This window comes from Arachis ipaensis, chromosome B07 (assembly GCF_000816755.2).
Source record: "Arachis ipaensis cultivar K30076 chromosome B07, Araip1.1, whole genome shotgun sequence".
NCBI classification, from domain to species: domain Eukaryota; kingdom Viridiplantae; phylum Streptophyta; class Magnoliopsida; order Fabales; family Fabaceae; genus Arachis; species Arachis ipaensis.
In genome coordinates this window covers 31,251,892-31,272,103 of record NC_029791.2, presented here as the reverse complement: position 1 = coordinate 31,272,103, position 20,212 = coordinate 31,251,892, and the positions used below count along the sequence as shown (strand labels likewise).

Below are 20,212 nucleotides of genomic sequence, written 5' to 3'. Positions count from 1 at the left end.
CTGGAACATAAGTGAATTCTACTAACTGATCAATCTTATTTCCAAGAGTTTTCTTTAAATTAGAGGGTAATCGGTCTATGTTCAGAGGGGTAGAGTGATGTATAGGTTGGGAAGAACTTGATGAGTCTGTGAGATTCATGATTATGTTTAGTGATTCTCTCTTACTTGCTTTTACTAGTAATACCTTCTTCTTCCTCTTATCAACCTGAGGCTCTCTGATACCACAGGGGTGGATCTCCAGTACTTCAGGATGACAACGATACAATGCATAGTCTGCTTATCCCAATCACTCTTTTCAACCATTATAATGAGTGAGATCAAAGGGTCCGAGCAAAACTTTAAATTCCATAAAAAATTTAAACATAAAAAACGATTAATCATTGATGTGATAGGGAATAATAAGACGACAAAATATTCGTTGTTCACGGAAGCGGCGAAACAAAACGTGTTGGCAAATGCCAAATTCCAAAACTGAAACTTTCTTTTTAATATTTATTTCTAATTAAAAAAAACCGCCAATTTTATATCTTCGTTTATTAACGGTTTTCTGCCATTGTAGCTTCCATTCTCCTCAATCTATGTAAGTGAACCATCAGCTCCTCTTTGTAAAGCTTCTTCTATGTTTGTAATATTGCGCCTTTATTTTATTTTATTTTATTTACTATATGTCTTCCTTTATTTGTTATGATTTGGTGGCATGTTTTCCACTTCATGAATCATGAACAAAGAGAACTTTGAATGTTAAACTTGTCTCGGTTGTGCATAATTTGAAACTACTTACTTCTAATTGAGAAATTAACTACTCTCTTATGTAGTTATGTGTTTAAATTTCTAGTTGGATTCTCTAATTTCAAGTGTATATTTGTAATCCATGCTGTTCTGCGCTTTCTGTTTAATGCAAACTGAAAATAACTGTTCTAATTTCTTGAATTTGCAGCACAGAAAACCTAATCTTCATGTATTTGGGAAATTTTGCTGCATCTGCTGTTTCCTGTGAACCGGGAAGCAACAACAATTTCTTTTTCTGGATTTTGGTTTGCTTGCTACCAAGTTCTCTAGCAGCTCCTAAATTATATGTTCATTATTTTTCCAATTTTTAACTTCAGTTGTTGGAATCTCATCTTGTTCTTGCATTTGTGATCTTCAATTGTCGATAAGCCATGGTTTTCGCTCGACACAAGCCATTCGTGAACCATTTGGAATTGAAACTACCAAATGGACCACCTGATCTATTTACTTGTGAATCTGATTATGTGGATTCATTTTCTGATGTGTTTGGTCCTACTCCCATTGAAGCTTCAATTGGGAATTTGGTAGTTGCAACAAGTTCAAGTGGAAAGGTTTGCAATGATTATCCTTCTGTCATTCATATCCGCTCACATTCTTTACATTCAAGTGGAGCATATATTGATCCATCCTCAGTGCGTAGCAAACTCACTTTACACGAGACAGGTGATGCGTTGGAACTTTTTGCAGAGAAGGAGTATAGAGAAGCAAAGGAAGAACTTGAGTATTCAGTTAATGATGATGCTGTAAAGGAAAATAATTTAGAATCTAATGATTGTTGCATGAATTATCAGAGTATTGGAGTTGAGGATTTTGAAGTTTTGAAGGTTGTTGGTCAAGGTGCTTTTGGTAAGGTGTACCAGGTAAGGAGGACCGGTACTTCGGAAATATATGCGATGAAGGTGATGCACAAGGATAAGATTGTGCAAAAAAATCATGCAGAATATATAAAATCTGAAAGAGATATATTGACAAAGGTGGTACACCCTTTTATTGTGCGGCTCAGATACTCATTCCAAGTAATTCTTTTGCCTAAATGAAGTTATTTGCCATATCTTGTGTTTCATATTATCTGGGTCTTAACACTTTTCATTATATGTGAAAGCTACATAAATTGTACAATACTTTCATATTTACATAATTACAAGCTTACAACCTATTTGGGATTTGCAGACAAAATATAGGCTATACTTGGTGCTTGATTTTGTCAATGGTGGTCATGTTTTCTTTCATCTCTATCGCCAAGGTCTATTCAGGTGCGTGGCAAGCTATATTTTGTGACTACACTATGAAATGCTAATATATCTTACACAAGATGCAACTTCTTTCAGGGAGGATTTGGCACGCTTCTATGCTGGAGAGATTGTTTGTGCTGTTTCTCATCTTCATGCAAATGGTATAATGCACAGGGATCTTAAACCTGAAAATATTCTTCTCGATGCAGATGGTCATGTAAGATCCCATGACCATATCTGTCTGTAATTTTGCAGTAGGATTTTCACACTTCTTTGTTTCACAAGGGAGTTAAGAATTGTATTTGATTCATGTCTTGCTGTATTATGACTTTGGTCCTGTGCTTTTTACCAGCTAGTGTTAACGGATTTTGGCCTGGCTAAGGAATTCACTGAGAGCGCAAGGTCAAATTCTATGTGCGGAACTTTAGAGTACATAGCTCCTGAAATCTTTATAGGGAAGGGTCATGATAAGGCAGCAGATTGGTGGAGTGTGGGGATTTTGCTATTTGAAATGCTTACAGGGAAAGTTAGTATCCTTGGTGTGTTTGCATCATCTATTAGTAAGAAATAGGGGTTACCTAATTATTTTTATTTTCCATATCAATTAGTCTTGTTCCTTTCAGAATATGCTGCTTAAGATAGAGCTTGAATTTCTTCGAACTTGATTTACTAACTTGATGATTATGTTAGAGGAAGTACACTATTTTCAATCTTGGCGAAAATAATTACTTTGAATTGATGACTTGGGAAATTAGAAGTTTTCATGCTAAGCCTGGATTTTTATTTGTTTCTGCATCAAGTAATAGAAATTAATATGAAATTTTATGTGAACAAGGAAAACTGGTTGATGATATCTACTACATCCAACTGAGTTCATCTAAGATTATGGCGAATGATTTCTATTTGCTAGATAATGGTCTACAGTAACAATCAGCCTTATAACTTAAGAAGTCTATCTCAAATAATGTTTTATTGATATGAATAATAGCATATCCTGATTTTAAGCAATCATTATCAGTTGATATGACTTATGAGTAATATCAATTTATTGGGCCTTATTTCTTTGGTTAGATTATGTAGTGCTTTGTGAAAATAGTGTGCAAAATCTCAGCCAAAACTAAAGGATGTCCTCTAGTAGCAATTTTCTTAACTATTCATTGTAATTTCTTGGTCTGCAAAGATTTGCCTCTATAATTTGGTGGGATTCAGTTCTAAACAGGTCCAAATCTTGAATCACCTAGATTTATTAATTGTTTATTGCCTATACACTTATTTGTTGATCTTTTCATAAGTTGCTGTAACTTGCATTATAGATTCCCTCAACTAAATCTTATTGTTTAATTGCAGCCTCCTTTTACGGGTGGAAATAGACAGAAGATTCAGCAGAAGATAATAAAAGACAAACTGAAGCTCCCGGCTTTCTTGTCAAGCGAAGCACATTCACTGCTAAAAGGGGTACAAAATTTTCACCCTCACTCTCTTGTAGTTAGCTGTCTAGGCACATGCTTTGCTTATTGTACTCATGCAAAAATCTTGTTTTTTCCTAATGGTCTGAAAAATCCACTGCTTTTATGCTACTGAAAATTCCCTTAAAGAACCAAATCTTTTAGAGAGAAGTACCAATATTACCATGAAAGATCATGTCACCAACAAAATTACCACCTTTCCTTAGTAGATTGTGAAACAAACCAAGCCTTTTGTGTATACTAGGTGAATTTTCATCCTTCACTTGGTCATTTTGTCAGCAACATGATCTTTCTTAGATAATTTTGGTATTTCACTCTTTTGTTGTATTTCTTGTCTCTGCAACTGTCATATATTGGACAGCAGCAGTTTAATGAAGTTTCCCTCTACAGCTGTTGCAGAAAGATGCCAGGAAGCGCCTCGGCAGCGGGGACAGAGGCAGCGAGGAGATAAAAAGCCACAAATGGTTTAAATCAGTCAACTGGAAGAAGCTGGAAGCTCGAGAAATAAGGCCGAGTTTTGTCCCCGAAGTTTCCGGAAAGCACTGTGTTGCGAACTTCGAGGAGCGGTGGACTAACATGCCATTGCTGGATTCTCCAGCTGCTAGTCCCAAAAAGGATGACAATACCTTCAAGAAGTTCTCCTTTATTGGTACTCCCAGTCTGTGCCTTGTGGGAGATGCTTGAATTCTTAAAAAGGTTCAGTTAGAGAATCCAACTCTTGTAATTCATATGATTGCTGAGAAAATTGTAACAGTTCCATACGACCTCTTTTTGTATGCTTTTTGGTAATTATACAAGCAAGTAGTATCATTGTTATGTTTAATGTGTTCGTCTGCAGTTCTGCTGTGCTTTAGTTGAATTTTGATATAATTATGAAATTTTAAAAACACTTAAAAAAATTAACTAAAATTAAAACCACACTTCTTTACTATTCTAAACATATGCCAATATTTTTAAATTTGAAAAAAAAGAAAGTAAAAAGTGTGATCAAATTAAAAAGTGCGGTCAAATAGTAAGAAGATATAACCATAATTTTAACTAGGTAGAGTCTATTATGCCTATGATTACAGTCACTATACAAGTGTTGTTAAAATTAAAATTATTTTTTTTTTATATTTTAGTAACTTTTTTTTATTTTTTAAATTAAAAAATGTTGTTAAATAGTAAAAAACGTTACTTTAACTTTAGCAATACTTTTTAAGGAACCATAATTTGTATAACATAAGTACGGTGAATTCTATGATATAGAAAGAAAGATTCTTCTACATGTGTATATTTGTGTTGTCAAAAGGATAGTGTGACAAGTGTTTAAAAAGAGAGTAATTGAAAAGATAAGATTTGACATGTTGCAAGTAAAATGTAGTGTATTTTGTCTTATGTAACATATAAATGATATATTGATTAAATAGGCTAATTATATTTATGTTAATTAATTATTAAAAATAATATTGGACTTTGTATAATCTTTTTATCTTTGGACTTTTTGAATGTACACTCTCTCTCTCTAAAAATATTAACTTTAGACACAAAAATTTATTAATATTTATTTATTTTAATATATACCTTTTTTCTTTTTTGATGACTTAGATATATTCAGTTTCACAAATATAAATATATTTAATTATTTAAAAAATATTAATGTCAAAATAGCATTTGTAATACTGCCATTTTTATGGTGTAAAAAGAAAGAATATATATTTTGGGAGAGTTTATTTTTTTTAAGAATAAAAATAGTAATAAGAAACTTTGCTTTTTGTTATAAAAAAAATTAAAAATAAATTTAATTTTAATGTAGTGTTAGTTTAAAATAATTTTATATTTATATCTAATGATGTAACACTATATTAACAAAAATAATTACTTTTTATATACGGTGTGAATTGTCATTCAAAAGACCAAATATAATTATACGTGTGTAAAACATATTTTATACTGTCAATACATCAAAATTAAACTCACTAAAAATATGTGTATCCAAAATTTGTATAACACCAGATATATAGAAAAATATGGTAGACTCCAAAAAAAATATAAGAAAATATAGTTATTTTTTGATATTATGTAGATGCTATCTTGTTATTTTGTTTGCATTAAAATATCTATTTACAAAGTAACATGAATTGGAAGAAAAATTATTAACTTAGGTTTCTTTTTATATTAACTTTAACTTAGATTTATTAGTTTAAAAATTTTCTTTTCAGTTGTTGCTGTGATCTGGGGAGAGAGAGTGGACATTCAAAAAGTCTAAAAATAAAAAAAAAAACATACCAGACCCAACATTATCTTTAATAACTAATTAACATAAATATAATTAGCCTATTTAATCAATACATCATTCACATATTATATAAGACAAAATATATTATATTTTACCTGCAACATGTCAAATCTTATCCTTTTAAGTACTCTCTTTTTAAATATTTGTCACACTATCTTTTTGACAACACAAATATACACATATAAAAAAATCTTTCTTTCTGCATCCTAGAATTCACCCATAAGTACAGTAGTATGCACCTTTTAGTTATTCTTTTAGCGGCGACTCTGGTGTAGAAGCCATTACACATGTAGAAGTGCAGTGGCGGATGAAGCTGAAGACACGTGCCTGAGGAGGGAACACAACTTGTGCTGCTACAGGTGATGTGCAAGGCATGTTCAGTTTTTATCACGTTGGGATTATGACAGTCTCATGGTTACGGGACTAAAAATTGGGCTGAACGTTGAGGGTTTTATTTTGAAGAGCGTATTTTTTTAATTTAAGGACAATGTTAGAAGCTGAAAATGTAAAAGATATGTAGAAGGTTGTTTAATTTGTCATATGTGATTTATTAATTTTTTTGGTTTTGAAAAAATAATTCAAATAAATATAATTACATTTAATTAAAAATATAATTTATTATCACTTATTGAATATGTGTCTTTTTGGGCGTTTATATTTCTCTCAAAAAAACTGTGATATTGTTGAACAAATCAAACTAACTTTGTGAATTATCTGAATTACATAATTTAATAGTTTAATTTAATATATTACTTCAAAGATTCATTTAAAATAGACAACAAAAATACTATTTAACTATATTATATTATAATTTTTTAAATTTTAAAATTATTTTACTGAATATAATATTGTTACTTGTATTTATTAAATATGTGTGCTACAATTTTTAAAAAATTCTTTCAAAAATTAATTTTAATAAGTTACTTTTAAACTTAAAAATTTTATCAAATCAGCGTTATATCTAAAAAAGCAAAAACTATACCATTTTTACAAATTGCAATCTTTAATAAACCCACACTAATAATTAAACTACGAAAAATTTACTCTCCCAATCTTTTGTTACTCATTTGTATTCATTTTCTAGGAGTGATGTTATTGTCTTTTAGCATCAATTACATTGCTTTTGTTGTTTACTATCATTCATTTCATTTTAAACATTTTGATATTAAGTCTATAAATTATTTTTTGATTAATTTTTTTTAAAATATTGAATGTTAACCTTTGTAGTAAAATTACTTTATAATATAATATCTTTTGAAATAAAATATTTTAATTATATATGTTACCCAAATATTAAATTATGGAAAATCATAATATAATATAGTTAAATAGTATTTATGTCATCTATTTTGAATGAATCTTTGAAGTAATATATTAAATTAAACTATTAATTATGTAATTCAAATAATTCACAAAGTTAGTTTGATTTGTTCAACAATATCACAGTTTTTTTGAGAAAAATATAAACGCCAAAAAAAGCACATATTCAATAAGTGATAATAAATTATATTTTTAATTAAATATAATTATATTTATTTGAATTGTTTTTTCAAAACCAAAAAAATTAATAAATTACATATGACAAATTAAACAACCTTCTACATATCTTTTACATTTTCAGCTTCTAAAATTGCTGGATATAAACATTGCCCTTAAATTAAAAAAATACGCTCTTCAAAACAAAATCCTCAACATTCAGCCCAATTTCTAGGCCCGTAACCATGATATCTTCATTAAGCGCTAATACACATAATTATACAAGGAGACTTCCCAACGTGATAAAAACTGAACATACCTTGCACATCACCTGCAGCAACACAAGTTGTGTTCCCTCCTCAGGCACGTGTGTTCAGCTCCATCCGCCACTGCACTTCTACATGTTTAGAAGCCATAAGAGCTTCTACACCAGAGTCGCCGCCAACCATTATATCAACCGAAATAATAGCCATCATAGAAGCCACATTTCTTTTATTGACAAGTAAAAAAAAAAATGTTTTTCACTCTGAAGCGTATTATTTTTCACAGAAGTATCAATGACATGATTTTGTATCGAATAAACCAAATCGATATTATCTCTTGGTTGCTGTCTTGACTTGCCTTTGTGTGTTGTGTGCTTTTTGATGAATAGTATCACATGGGCCTTATCTTCTCTAGAGAATGTGCAACAAGGAGAAAGAAATGACTTAAATAAATACACATATGTAGATATAAATATATAATGAAGAACTGAAGAAGAACTTATGGTGGAAAATTTACAAACTAAGCATTAAAAGTGAACATCTGAATATATACATAAAACAGAAGCATTTATTCATAATAAAGGTTACAGCAAGAAGCATTATTTCTTTTGAGTACTTTAGAGGAGCTAGAATAAAATGGGAGAGCTTGAATACACAGTAACAGACACCAAATAATTGCTTATTCTAGCAGCTCTAGAAAACAGACATTAATTATTCTTTTGGTTCTTTTTAGTATTGGCTAGGACAGAAATTGAGAACTACACTTTGTGCAAACATGGAAGCACTTATTCTATTCATTACCAAAAACATTGCACTCTTATTTCTTTCTTTTTCCTTTTCTTTTTCTTTTCTTTTTTCCTCACTTGATGATGCTTCTGGGTTATATAATTTGGATTGCCAAGGAGTTAAACTCTTAAGGTTCCTGAAGAATCATCAACACTGGCATTTCTTTCTTCCTTTGTTTCATCATCTGCTTTCATATCTGGATCATCTACAATAACACTATGGAATTCTTTATCCTCACCGGAAATTTCTTCAAGCGATCTACCTCGTGTTTCCGGAACCAAGAAAGTGCAAAAGAATCCAATCAAATTGACAACTGAAAGTCCCAGGATTGCTTTCTTCATTCCCTCTGTTTTGTTATCTGCATTATCAATATAACCCTGGACCATAAAAGCACCAATTATAGCTCCAGATTTTCCGGCTGCGGCCGATAAACCATGGCAAGTGGATCGGAATCTAGCAGGGAACAGCTCCGCCGGCACTATAAAAGTTGTACTATTGGGTCCAAAGTTAGCAAAGAACAAGGTAACTCCATAAAGTAGAGCAAACATGTGAGGCTTGCCGTTACAGTAATCGGTCGTTATGGCCGGGCTGCAGTTAGATTGTCCCCTGTATTCTCCATAATTGTGTCCAAGAAACCACATAGAAACAGACATTGCAAGGAAGCCAACAAGCTGGATTGTGTACCTTCCAATCTTGTCAATGAAGAATACAGTGCACCAGTATCCGGGCACGGTGGCGAGCAGGGCCACGACAAACATTGCTCTAGAGAGTTCATAAACCTCTCTTATGGCATTCATTTTGGAAGCCTTGTGTACTAGTCCAATCACAGGGTAGATATCTTTCTGTGCAAGTTGAAGGCTATAGAATGCAATATCCAACAAGAACCATGTGCTGGTTGTTCCAAGAAGGTGTAAACCATGCCTGCTTAGAAACTCTGATGAGAATAGTCCATAAGAGGTGCTAGGCGCAGCGTCATCAAGCCGGTAATTCGATTCTTCTGAAGGTATGTCCTTGTCTAGAACTTTCTCCATATCTTGGACAGCTTTCTTGTGATCTCCTTCCACCAAGGCCGTGTATCGCGCAGTTTCTGGCATTTTCATTCTCCAATAATATGTTAATGCTGCTGGAAATGCACCAAACATTAGCACAATTCGCCACAGAAAGTCTCCTTCAGGCTGAGTAGACGCAGCCGGATCAGCTGCGAAATCAAGAGCCGGATATGCTGATAAGAAAAGATGGGAGACAAACATGGCTACGCCTCCAGCCACCAGTATTCCAACTCCCTGCATTGCAAAGACGGCTGCAATGAAGCCGCCTCGAGTCTTCTTGTTCGCATATTCGGACATTATCACGGCCGAAAGGGGGTAGTCTCCTCCAATGCCGAATCCTAGCCAGAATCTAAAGAAGCATAGAGTTCCCACCACACTTTTTGATGTGGAACCAAAGGAAAGGCCTGATGCTAAAGCACAACCAACCATGGTAGCAAGAGTTATTCCATAAACCTTTTTCCTACCAAGCTTGTCTCCAAGCCAGCCAAAGAAGAGTTGTCCTGCAAGCGTTCCGCACAGCGCCACGCCTGTTATTGCGTTGTTCACATTCTTTGGTAGCTTTCCAGGGTCATGACTAGTAGGATCATAGTAGTAAAGGCGGCCGATAAGCTTTGCTACGGCCGTGATGCAGAAGAGATCATAGGCATCAGTAAAGAATCCCATTCCAGCAATTACAATTGCTTTGTAATGGTATCTTTGTGTCTTAGCTTTGTCAAGTTCTGAGAAAACATTTTTGCTTGTCGGTGTTGCCATGGTGATGATCAAAGGATGGTTTTCAACCAGGGAAGGTAGGCGAAAGGACAGAGTAATGGCATGCTTAGTTTATATAAATCAGTTTCAGGTATGTTTCTTACTCACTTTGGATTTATTAGCTGCAAAAATTTGTCATAGTTAACGAATATATCTAGAAAAAAAAAACGTTGGTATTAAAGAAAATCACTTTGTTTGATGTTAAAAGGTTGAAAAAATAAATCATTCTCTTGTGTGTAATTTTGTATACGTGGTTAAGCTGCAATCAGTTAGCACCCTAAGATTGAGGCATTGGCTTTGTTCTTATCTTGTTTGATATTGCTGCTTCCATTTAAAAACCCTTTTTGTCTCTTTATCAGCGATCATTTTCCTAGGTTTTGTTTGGAGTATTGTAGGATGTACAAGAAGATTTGATGAAATCCATGCAAACGTTTCTTACCAAGATAAGCCTTTGAAATTGTTATTTTATTATTCTCATTTTACCCACATTTGCATATGCACATTGTTATAAACAAATTCTAATAGCCGATGTGAAAGCCGATTCTTGGTTAACTAGGTCAATCTGATCACTTCGGTTCAGTTTTCAAAACCATGAACAAATTACTATAGTGATTTTCAAGGAGGAAAGAGTAAATTTGTTATCCTTTTTGTAGTATCTTTAAATAAAGGGTAAAGTACATGCTTTAGTCCTTAAAGTTTAAAGTATTCTATTTGAATCCAAAAAAATTTCATTTAACTTCAATATAGTCCCACCATGAAGTCAAAATTAAATAATTAATAAAATGTCCTATATGACAGAAGTACAAGAACAAAGTCAATAATCTAAAGAATAACTACAAACTCCAGAGACACAAAGACAACTATAGATGCAGCAATACATTTATTTATCATTTTATAAATTTGCTATCTTTTTGTAGTGTCTTTAAATAAAATAGCTATCTGGAAATTGTCACAAAACATAAATCACTACTCGCTATTTATAAAGGCATCATGTAAATCTCGTTCCAATTTTTTTTAGTGCATCCACCCTTGTACAAAATAATTAGTGACATATTTTATATGGAGGATTTGAAGGATTGGCCACTCAAGTCTTCTCTCTCTTTAGACATCCAATGCATTACAAAAAGCAAAGTGAAAAAATGAACCACTAAATAGAACAATAACTTCCGGTGCAAGTTAGTGTACTTAGCGAATTGATCCAAGAATGATTAATTCCTCGCTATATCATTTTACTCAAGTTCTCGTTTTAGAGAGGTATTAATGGAGTTTGCAAAATTAGTTTATGATAACGTGTCATTTGCGAGATTTGGTAACTAAATCAGCGGCAAAAGCTGTCTTCTTCTTAAGCTCTACCTTGTCAGCACCAACTAGTTTTTCTACTTGATTCCCTTCTTTCAGAAAATAAAATGTTGGAGTTGCATTGACACTCCATGAAGTACTTAACTCCTGCATTTTACCAACATAATAAATCTTATTTTCCAAGCCATAGATAAGTTGAATAAATACAATAGTCCAAAAATAACCAAGGCCAGAGAGAAAATTTAAAAAAAAATATTTTATTGCACTAACTATATGTTATATGAAATAATCTATTGGACGACAAAGAATAACCATAAACATAAGTTAATAAGTGTGAAAGTAACAAAGATATTGAGATGAATGAATGAAGATACAAATGAACAAAATAAGAAATAAAAATAGGAAAAGTTAGCGTAGTGTCTATTGTAGAAAAAATGGTAGAATCTTGTCTCAGGTGATTTGGATGTATGAGAAGAAAATCAACAAAATACTTGATTAGGAGGGTGGATGGGATGGAAGCTAAAAAAAAGGACAAAAGAGATTTACACGTAAATATTGTACTATAGACATGATACATGATAGAATATAATAATATCGTTCCGACCTCACCTAGTGAGATAAGATTTTGTTGTTATTGTTAACAAATTTTAAAACAAAATGTCAGTTTACTTTTTTTTTTTTTTGTGAAGTTTTCGATAAAAATATCAAAAATCAGAATCTATTAAAACTAATTTCTTAGATAAAAATATATAAAATATTTTTTTATAAAATAAATCGAGACTAACAAACACTAAATCTAAAATATAATATTCAAAATAAAAGAAAAATAAAGACAATGATAAATTTAGAATTATTCAATTTAATCTCTCAATATGTATGTAAAGCTTAATTTAGTTCCTCAAATTTTAATTGTTTTATTTTTTAGTTTTTAAAATTTTCAAACACGTGACTCACATTGATCCCTGGTAGGGATGGATCTATATGTAATTGTGTGGGAGCAATTGGCCCAATTATATTTTTAAAAAATCAATAACAAGTATATATGGGTAGATAATTGCTTCTATTGTAATAATTTATTTATCCCCACACTTAAAAAAAATCACTTTTAAAATGTATTTATGCTATTAGACATTAATATAATAATAAAAATTATTGTATTATATAAATTTAAAACAAATAATAACAATAACTAACAATAATCTAATGATTTAATAATTAAAATGAGAAAAATCTTGATAACTAATATTAAAGATTTAAATATTTAAATATATTAATGTTAATATTTTTTATTAATTTGTTATATTATTTTGTCCCTATTTCTAAAATTTTTTAGATTCATTATTGGTCTTTGGGACAATTTTCAACACAAAAACGTTGATGAAACGCTAACATAAACAACAAAATACCATGCTAGAACTTGTAAAACGCACCGTTTTGATCTTAGCGTTTAAATAGTCCAAAAACGATGCCGAATCTTTTAGGAGAAAAAAGTTTTAATAAATACTACTTAAGATATTTTTTTTATTATTGGAGTGTCAAAATAAAAATGATGTTGTTTTACAAAGTCCAATATGGTATTTGGCTATCTGCGTCAATATTCTGTTAATATTTGTGTCGTCAAAAAATTAGTTTAAGGACTACTGTGAGTTACATTCACAAAGTTTGGATATTAAATAAAGATAATTGAAACTTCAGAAACTAAATTGATACTTATGTGTAAATTAAGAGATCAAATTGAGTATTATCCCATGAATTCATGTAGTTATATATATTGATGGTATAGGTATATATGACTTACAGCAAGCTGATCAGCATCCACAGTGAGAAACAAAAGGGAAGAAGAATATGTGTCCGCAAGATGACAGTAGCTTGGCATTATTTCTTTGCAAGGAAGAGACCAAGATGCAACAAAATTTGCAACCACCTAACAATATTAGTAAGTATTAATATTAATAACCCAAGTTAATTTGTTAAATAATCATTAATATATGCAAAGGACTGAAGAAGCTAAAAAGCTTTATTATTTAAGATATACCTTTTTCTTTCTTTCGTTTTTAATTAACGGTCTAATTTTGATTTTTTTTTTTGAATAATTGACTATTTAAATAAATCAATGTAACATTAGTTCTCATTTTTCATCAGTCGTCATACCCCTTTAGTAAGTGAATGAGAGAAAAAATAAGTGGGTAAAGTAATTATCAGTATCAAAAATAATTTTATAAATAAGTTTTTTTTTAATGAAAAATACTAGACTAATAAGTGTATTCATAACCAAGTTCCAAACAAATATATAATAAATAAAAAAATAAAAAACAAAATATTTAAATAAAAACACAAAAATTCTATATAAATAATATGAATCTGTGTCGTTGCGTAAATATATCTTGTGTCTCTGTCATTATTCTAAGACAGTAAAAAATACAACTTTAAAATATTTTACTAAAAATTTGGTCCCATAATAACTTATTAATGTAGTACTACCCTTATCTATATCTATATTTATCTATACTATATACATAGTGGACAGTAATAGTATCGAGTATTATAATACGATTTATTCACATGTCAATTATGCATCATTTATCATAATATAATTTGTTCATGTATCATTAATATGTTATTATTTTAATTAATTTAAATAAATATATAAATTTTTGCTCATGACTCATTTTAATCTTTAAAATTAGAGATCGTATAAAGAATGATTAAATTTATCATTTATATAAACGTTAATAACCTTTTGTTTTTTTTTTCTTTATTTTTCCTCTTTCTCATATTCATCATCAAAATCAAACCCTCACAAGGCTTTGTCAATAAACCACATATATCATTGGAATTGAAAACTGATTAATGGCCTGATTGACTAATTAAGAAAACAAACAAACGAAACAAAAAAATAATTTGTCTTTCATCGCCAGCTCCTAGTTTCATATTTTAGGTTTCTTGAAATATTTTTTTTTATTATGTAACAAGAATTTTATTTAATTTACATGTGAAAAAATAGACAAAAAAACGATATTAATACCTTTGAATTTATGAACTAAAAAAATGAGAAAAATTATTTTATGGACTAATTTGATTCGTATTTTTTTAATTTTATGGACTAAAATGAATAATAAATAAAAATTTAGAACACCAATTTTAATTTCTTAAAATTATACATATTAAGAACTACAGTTTATATTATGAGTAAGAGCAATCCTAGGGAACTAAAAGGATATTAGCCAAAAATCAGCCAAATATTTTTGGGTGAATCCAAAATCTATACGAGTTAATATATATGGATGTTTCTTCTGTTAAGTATCAGAATATTTTTTTTTCATACTAAATGGATGTTTTTTTATATATTTTTCGAATTTTTTTGTATTGCAAATGTGAATGTCTCTATTTTTTTAAGAATTTTATTTTTTTTAAATTTTATAGATATTTAATTATTTTTGCTAAAATATAATTGAATGTTTCTTTTGTTAAGTATTAGGATTTTTTTTTTTTCATATTAAATGAATATTTTTTGAAGATGGACTATTATTCTCATGTTGTTGTTGTTATTCAATAGTTCCGCCACTTCCCATATTACCCCTTCCATATTCAATGACAACTGAGCCACATATCCCTCTTCTTCCCCTGACAGCATGGTTGTTGTGGAAGAGGCTTACAACATTGGCCATCACACGTAGGGCTTTTCCACTTGAAGCATATAACAAGACACCTATTCCCATCACACTTTGCACTTTGACACTTTGAACATACCAACACACACCTGCATTTGCATTTAGAGTTTTTGCATTTCTCGCACCTGTCACATTTGCCCTCGCATTTTGATGAGCATACAACCACACATTTGCAATTGCCCGAACAGTTGGTGCACGAGGACGGCAAAGGCGATGGGAGACACAAAACGGCACAACATTTGTTCTCCTCCTTATTCTTCACCTCTTCTACTTTAAGAATCGCCACATACTTGGGACGTCTTCGTTGATCTCTTTGCCGCCGCCAAATTTATCAGCGTTGACCTCGGCATCTACCTCTCTCTCTGGGATCGAAAGTGGACTTCGTGTTGAAGTAGTTGTCTTAGATGCGCTTGTTAAGGACGTTGCGGAGAGCATGGAAGTCGCCGGCGTTTTCCAGCAATATTGGTGAAAGAGAGAGAGAGGTGTATATAATTGTTGGAGGTGGGTAAGTTAATGTGAGAGAGAAGAGAAAAGCTTTTATAGATTTTAATTAGGTTTACTTAATTAATTTTAAATTTTTTAAATTTTGAATTTAAAAATTTAAAATTAATTATTAATATAAATTAATATGATTTTATTTAGTTTTTGGCTGATAATATTTTGGTTCCATATACTTTTCCTATGAGTAATGAACAAACTATGTTAGGATAATATGATATATGGTACTATATATTGTTTATATAAGCATGTCATGCATCACTAAGGTAGTGTTTGTTTTGAGGTACTGAGATACAGAGATTGAGATTCAGTATCATGTTTGTTGGTTTAGAGATTGGTACTAAAATTTCTGACTATGTCCCTAAAATTTTAGTATTTCAGTACCTCTAAAAAGTGGAGACACAGGGACTAAAATTTTTAAAGATGAAGACTAAAACTTTAATAACATTTTATACCAAAAATACCTTTATTTCAATTAATTAATTTCAATTTTATTCTCTGTACAAATTAAATTAGAATTTCATTCTTATTTCAATTTCTATCTTCCACTTTGCACCAAATAAAATACTAAAATTTATTTCAATCTTTGTCTTTAGTCTTTGTCTCTTAATTTCAGTCTTTCTATTTCTATCTCTCCACCAAACACTGTCTAACAGACATATAATCTCTTTAGAGGAATGCTAGGGGGTCAGCAATTTTTATAATTTGTAGCCATCAAATAACCATCAAAATGGTTATAATGGTATGAAATTGATGTAAAATTTCATCCAATAACTCACTTTTCTTTGTTAATTATATGCTGACCAAAATTTAACAAAATTGTTGGCCCTAGACTTTTCCATCTCTTTATTCTACATAGTTGCATTGAATGCTGTTCTAATACATGATATTGACTATTTATATAACCATGCCATGTCAACAACATGGTGTTAATAGAAACTATATATTTGAGGAGCTAATGTGAATTACACAATGAATTTAAAGTCTATATCAAAACACTTTAAATTTTAAGGATGAATTTAAGTTTGTTCAAAAGTCAATTTAAATATTAACTCTGCTCTTATATAAATTGCGCCAATAATAATATTTTTAATGAAAAATGCTTACAAGTCGTTAAAATTTATTATTTTTTTGTCATCACTTTTAGTTATCAATTTAATTTTTTTAATTTAATAATCTAACAATATATTTTTAACCACACTTTTAAATATTAATAAATGCTGTCTAAATATAATAAATTCTGATTTTTTTTAGCATTTCTCATTGTTAATTATTCCACACGGATTATATAAAGACTTACAATCTTGCCGTCTGTGCTGGCCTGAGCTAGCATTGTTTCCCAAATTTGCATGGAAGTTACGTGATGCACGTTTTTGGAGGAAACCTCTCCAGAATGGCTCTCACCACCATCACCTTCAGATACCTGCACAATTAAATCGACTAATTAATAACAAAAGGACAGAAGACACAGAATGGAAATAAAATCAACATTGTAATTTGTAAGCGAGATAATATTTAATTTGATCCCTAAACTTGCATGTAAGCCTCAATTTAGTTTCTAAAGTTTTAATCGTCTTTATTTAGTCTTCAAACTTTGCGAACATAATTTATGTTAGTTTTTGAAACAATTTTCAACCTACAAATGTTAATGGAACACTGTCATGGACTGTCAGATGCCATACTAAACTTTGTAAAATGATGTCTTTTAATTTTGGCACTCAAATAACTCAAAAACATCATCATAAGTGGTGTTTATTAAAATTTTACCTAACAAAATAAGTGATACGACGCAGTTTTTGAGCTATTTGAATGCCAAAATCAAAACTGCATCATTTTACAAGTTTAAACGTGACATCCGACTGTCTATATCATCACTCCATTGATGTTTTTGTACTGAAAATCGTCTCGGAGACTAATATGAGGCATATTTATAAAGTTTGAAGATTAAATAGAGACAATTAAAATTTCAAAGACTAAATTGAGACTCGCGTATAAATTTAGGGACCAAATTGAGTATTAACTCATTTGTAAACGTACAACTCTCACATTTCAGCTCGTCTCAAAATTAAAATAACAAGTTTGATGAAATTAACTGAAAATTTTGGTATGATGGGAATTACTATGGATGAGTTTGATAAGTAATAACATTCATGAAAATTTTTACTCTATAAGCTTTATGAAAAGTTTCGCCTCAGTTTTACTCTTTAACCAATATATCTTAATGGAAGAAATAATAGTAAGAATTGAATAATCACTGAATTAAAAAAGATATCATTAACGAGAAACAAGCTTTTAAAATCGTGCATATATACTGTGATATACAGTAAAAATGTGTAGAGGATACAGAAAGAGAGTAAGGACTACGAGCTTCCTAAATAAAAAAAATATTCAATTTGATTCTTGATCTTTATTTTTATAGGACTGATTAGCTCTTGTATAAAAAAATAAAATACTGACACATGGACTAATCAATCTCATAAAAATAAAACTTAGGAGTCGGGTTGGGTATTTTTTTTAAGAATTTCGTTATTTTTTGAGATAATTATCAGAAATCGTTTATAATTTTTCTCTAAATAAAATATAAGGCTAATTCTACAGAATTTATTATTTATTGTTAAATTTTTGTCAAACTTATATTTTTATAGTAAATTTTAAATATTTAAAATTTATTAATTTTTATATTAATAAGATTTAAATTATAATTTCTTTTTTGCAATGCTAGATTTAAAAGTGTACATGTTCGAGAAGTGGATTATCGAAATTGAACATGATTATTAATTCCATCCTTATTTCTAAGTGGCAACGGTTGGAAGCAGTAGATTATCTTTTTTAAATTAGATTAACACTAAATCAAATTAAATTAGATATATAATAATTGTTCAAAATTGAAATATAACAATCGTTTAAAATAAATTTAATAACTAAATTGAAAATTAAAACTAGACTAAGTCTAGGAGGCCAACAAGTTTGTTAAATTCCGGCCAGTATGTAACCAGCAAATAAAAGTGAACCATTGGATGAAATCTCACACCATTAAAATCATCATTGATGGCTATTTGATGACTATAAATCACAAAAATTGCGGACCCCTAGCACTCCTCATATAATATTATATAAATTGATAAATACCTCCTAAATTATATATATTGATAAATAAAATATTTAATTTATTTATTTATATAAAAAATTTTAACCTTTAAAATAATAAAAAAATGCCAAAAAGACTGTCTATATAATTTATAGAAGTGTATAAAGTGAAAGTAAAAGCATATAAATACCAGTGTCTAATTAATAGTTTGTAAATTTAATTTGGTGTTCTAAACACGTAGAATTTTTCTATACCAAAAGGGCTAAAGTGTTTATGCAAGTTTAAAATCTGAAACAAAAGAAAACCATACCAAAATCCAAATTAAAGAGAAATTTACCTTACAGCACAGAAAACATGATGGACAAGCAAACTTGAAGCTTGGGAACTTGGAGCTTGGCAACTTGGAGTAAAAGGAGCCCATTAAGAAATTATAACCTTATTGCAGGCTCCTAAGAAATTAAAAAAAAAAAAAAAACATGCAAGGAGCTCTATTAGACTCATAAAAATCCAAAAAGGTGAGCATTCTTTAAACATGTTTATATTAATGAAATTTTAGTATTTATACGTTCCATATAAAATCCTTATTAATTGTGAATAGAAATAATAACATGTATGCAAAGGAGAGATATATACCTATGATGAAGCATTATTGTTGTTTCTATCTGCTGCCTTGTTCTAAAGCAGCTTGATGCTAGAATATACTTTCTTCTTGTTTCATATATATGTAGAGAGAAACAAATAAACATGAGTTCATCTCAGTGAAACAGATTAAAAGAAATATTGTTTCTTACATCATGAAATTGTGTGTGATAAATTACTACTCTAATCTAATCTCCTTAGGCAATATTACAAGTAAAATATTTCTCTCTTAATTTACAAAAAATTAAACTAACATTCTCTAACATAATATGATAATGATGATCAAAGAAAGGGTACAAGAAATTATATGAAGTTTGCAACGAACAATGTAATGTATCCTATTTGCAAGGCATGACATCTCATGTTAAATCAGATCTTCAGAACAAAATACAAAAAAAAAAATTAAGTGGAAATTAGAAAGGTAAAAGAAGAAATTATAAGGATCAATATGATTATTACAACGTAACGAAAAGGGTTTAAACCTTTATTTGATCATGTGAATGAATTAAAGCTAAGTCGTCAATGACCCCTTCATATTCACAATTTCTTGTCGAATTCCATGATTCAGCTCAAATAATTTGACAAAGTTTTAATTTCTTCATACACATAACAATAATCTGCATAGAATCCTAAGAAACAAATAGAATTGAGAAAATTGATGATACTGTTATTGAATGCAAAAGGGGGATCTTCTTGTCATTCATGGACCTTGGAAGGGGTCAATGGCAGAAAGAAGAGAACCCCTTTTTTATGTAGCACCTTTTTTTCTTTCATATTTATCATTTCACATTATTTTCTAAATTATCATAAAGATTGAAAAATAGTAATAATATATTACTTATTATCTTGAGCTTTATTTGTTGGTCTGATTGAAATAAAGCAATAATCTTTTATAATATATTTAATTAGAAAATACATCGTTTTACAC

The 20,212-nt window shown here is 30.1% G+C and overlaps 3 protein-coding genes across 8 annotated transcripts; 1 reads left to right on the top strand and 2 right to left on the bottom strand.

Moving 5' to 3' along the window:
* Positions 444-4,310, top strand: LOC107609828 (serine/threonine-protein kinase AtPK2/AtPK19). 4 transcript variants are annotated; one of them, XM_016311866.2, is made up of 7 exons: positions 445-580; positions 938-1,805; positions 1,960-2,042; positions 2,118-2,238; positions 2,374-2,547; positions 3,369-3,476; positions 3,878-4,310. In XM_016311866.2, exons 2-7 carry the CDS (start codon positions 1,161-1,163, stop codon positions 4,169-4,171), a joined length of 1,425 nt encoding a protein of 474 aa, XP_016167352.1. In that variant the 5' UTR covers positions 445-580; positions 938-1,160; the 3' UTR covers positions 4,172-4,310. The 4 variants fall into 4 exon arrangements, with proteins under 4 accessions (XP_020963254.1, XP_016167352.1, XP_016167354.1 ...); XM_016311868.2 differs by lacking the exon at positions 445-580 and adding an exon at positions 588-605; XM_016311867.2 differs by lacking the exon at positions 445-580 and adding an exon at positions 608-625.
* LOC107610118 (probable inorganic phosphate transporter 1-3) lies at positions 8,156-10,660 on the bottom strand. The gene has a single exon (XM_016312197.2). It carries the CDS (start codon positions 10,090-10,092, stop codon positions 8,410-8,412), a length of 1,683 nt encoding a protein of 560 aa, XP_016167683.1. The 5' UTR covers positions 10,093-10,660; the 3' UTR covers positions 8,156-8,409.
* On the bottom strand, positions 11,004-20,027 carry LOC107607137 (thioredoxin H9). 3 transcript variants are annotated; one of them, XM_021107592.1, is made up of 6 exons: positions 19,767-20,027; positions 19,279-19,350; positions 18,983-19,094; positions 16,858-16,980; positions 13,187-13,312; positions 11,004-11,535 (listed from the first exon to the last, which is right to left on the bottom strand). In XM_021107592.1, the coding sequence occupies exons 3-6, from the start codon at positions 19,064-19,066 to the stop codon at positions 11,383-11,385; spliced, it is 486 nt and encodes a 161-aa protein (XP_020963251.1). In that variant the 5' UTR covers positions 19,067-19,094; positions 19,279-19,350; positions 19,767-20,027; the 3' UTR covers positions 11,004-11,382. The 3 variants fall into 3 exon arrangements, with proteins under 3 accessions (XP_020963251.1, XP_020963252.1, XP_020963253.1); XM_021107593.1 differs by having other exon boundaries at positions 11,362-11,535; positions 19,279-19,353; XM_021107594.1 differs by lacking the exon at positions 19,279-19,350 and having other exon boundaries at positions 11,362-11,535.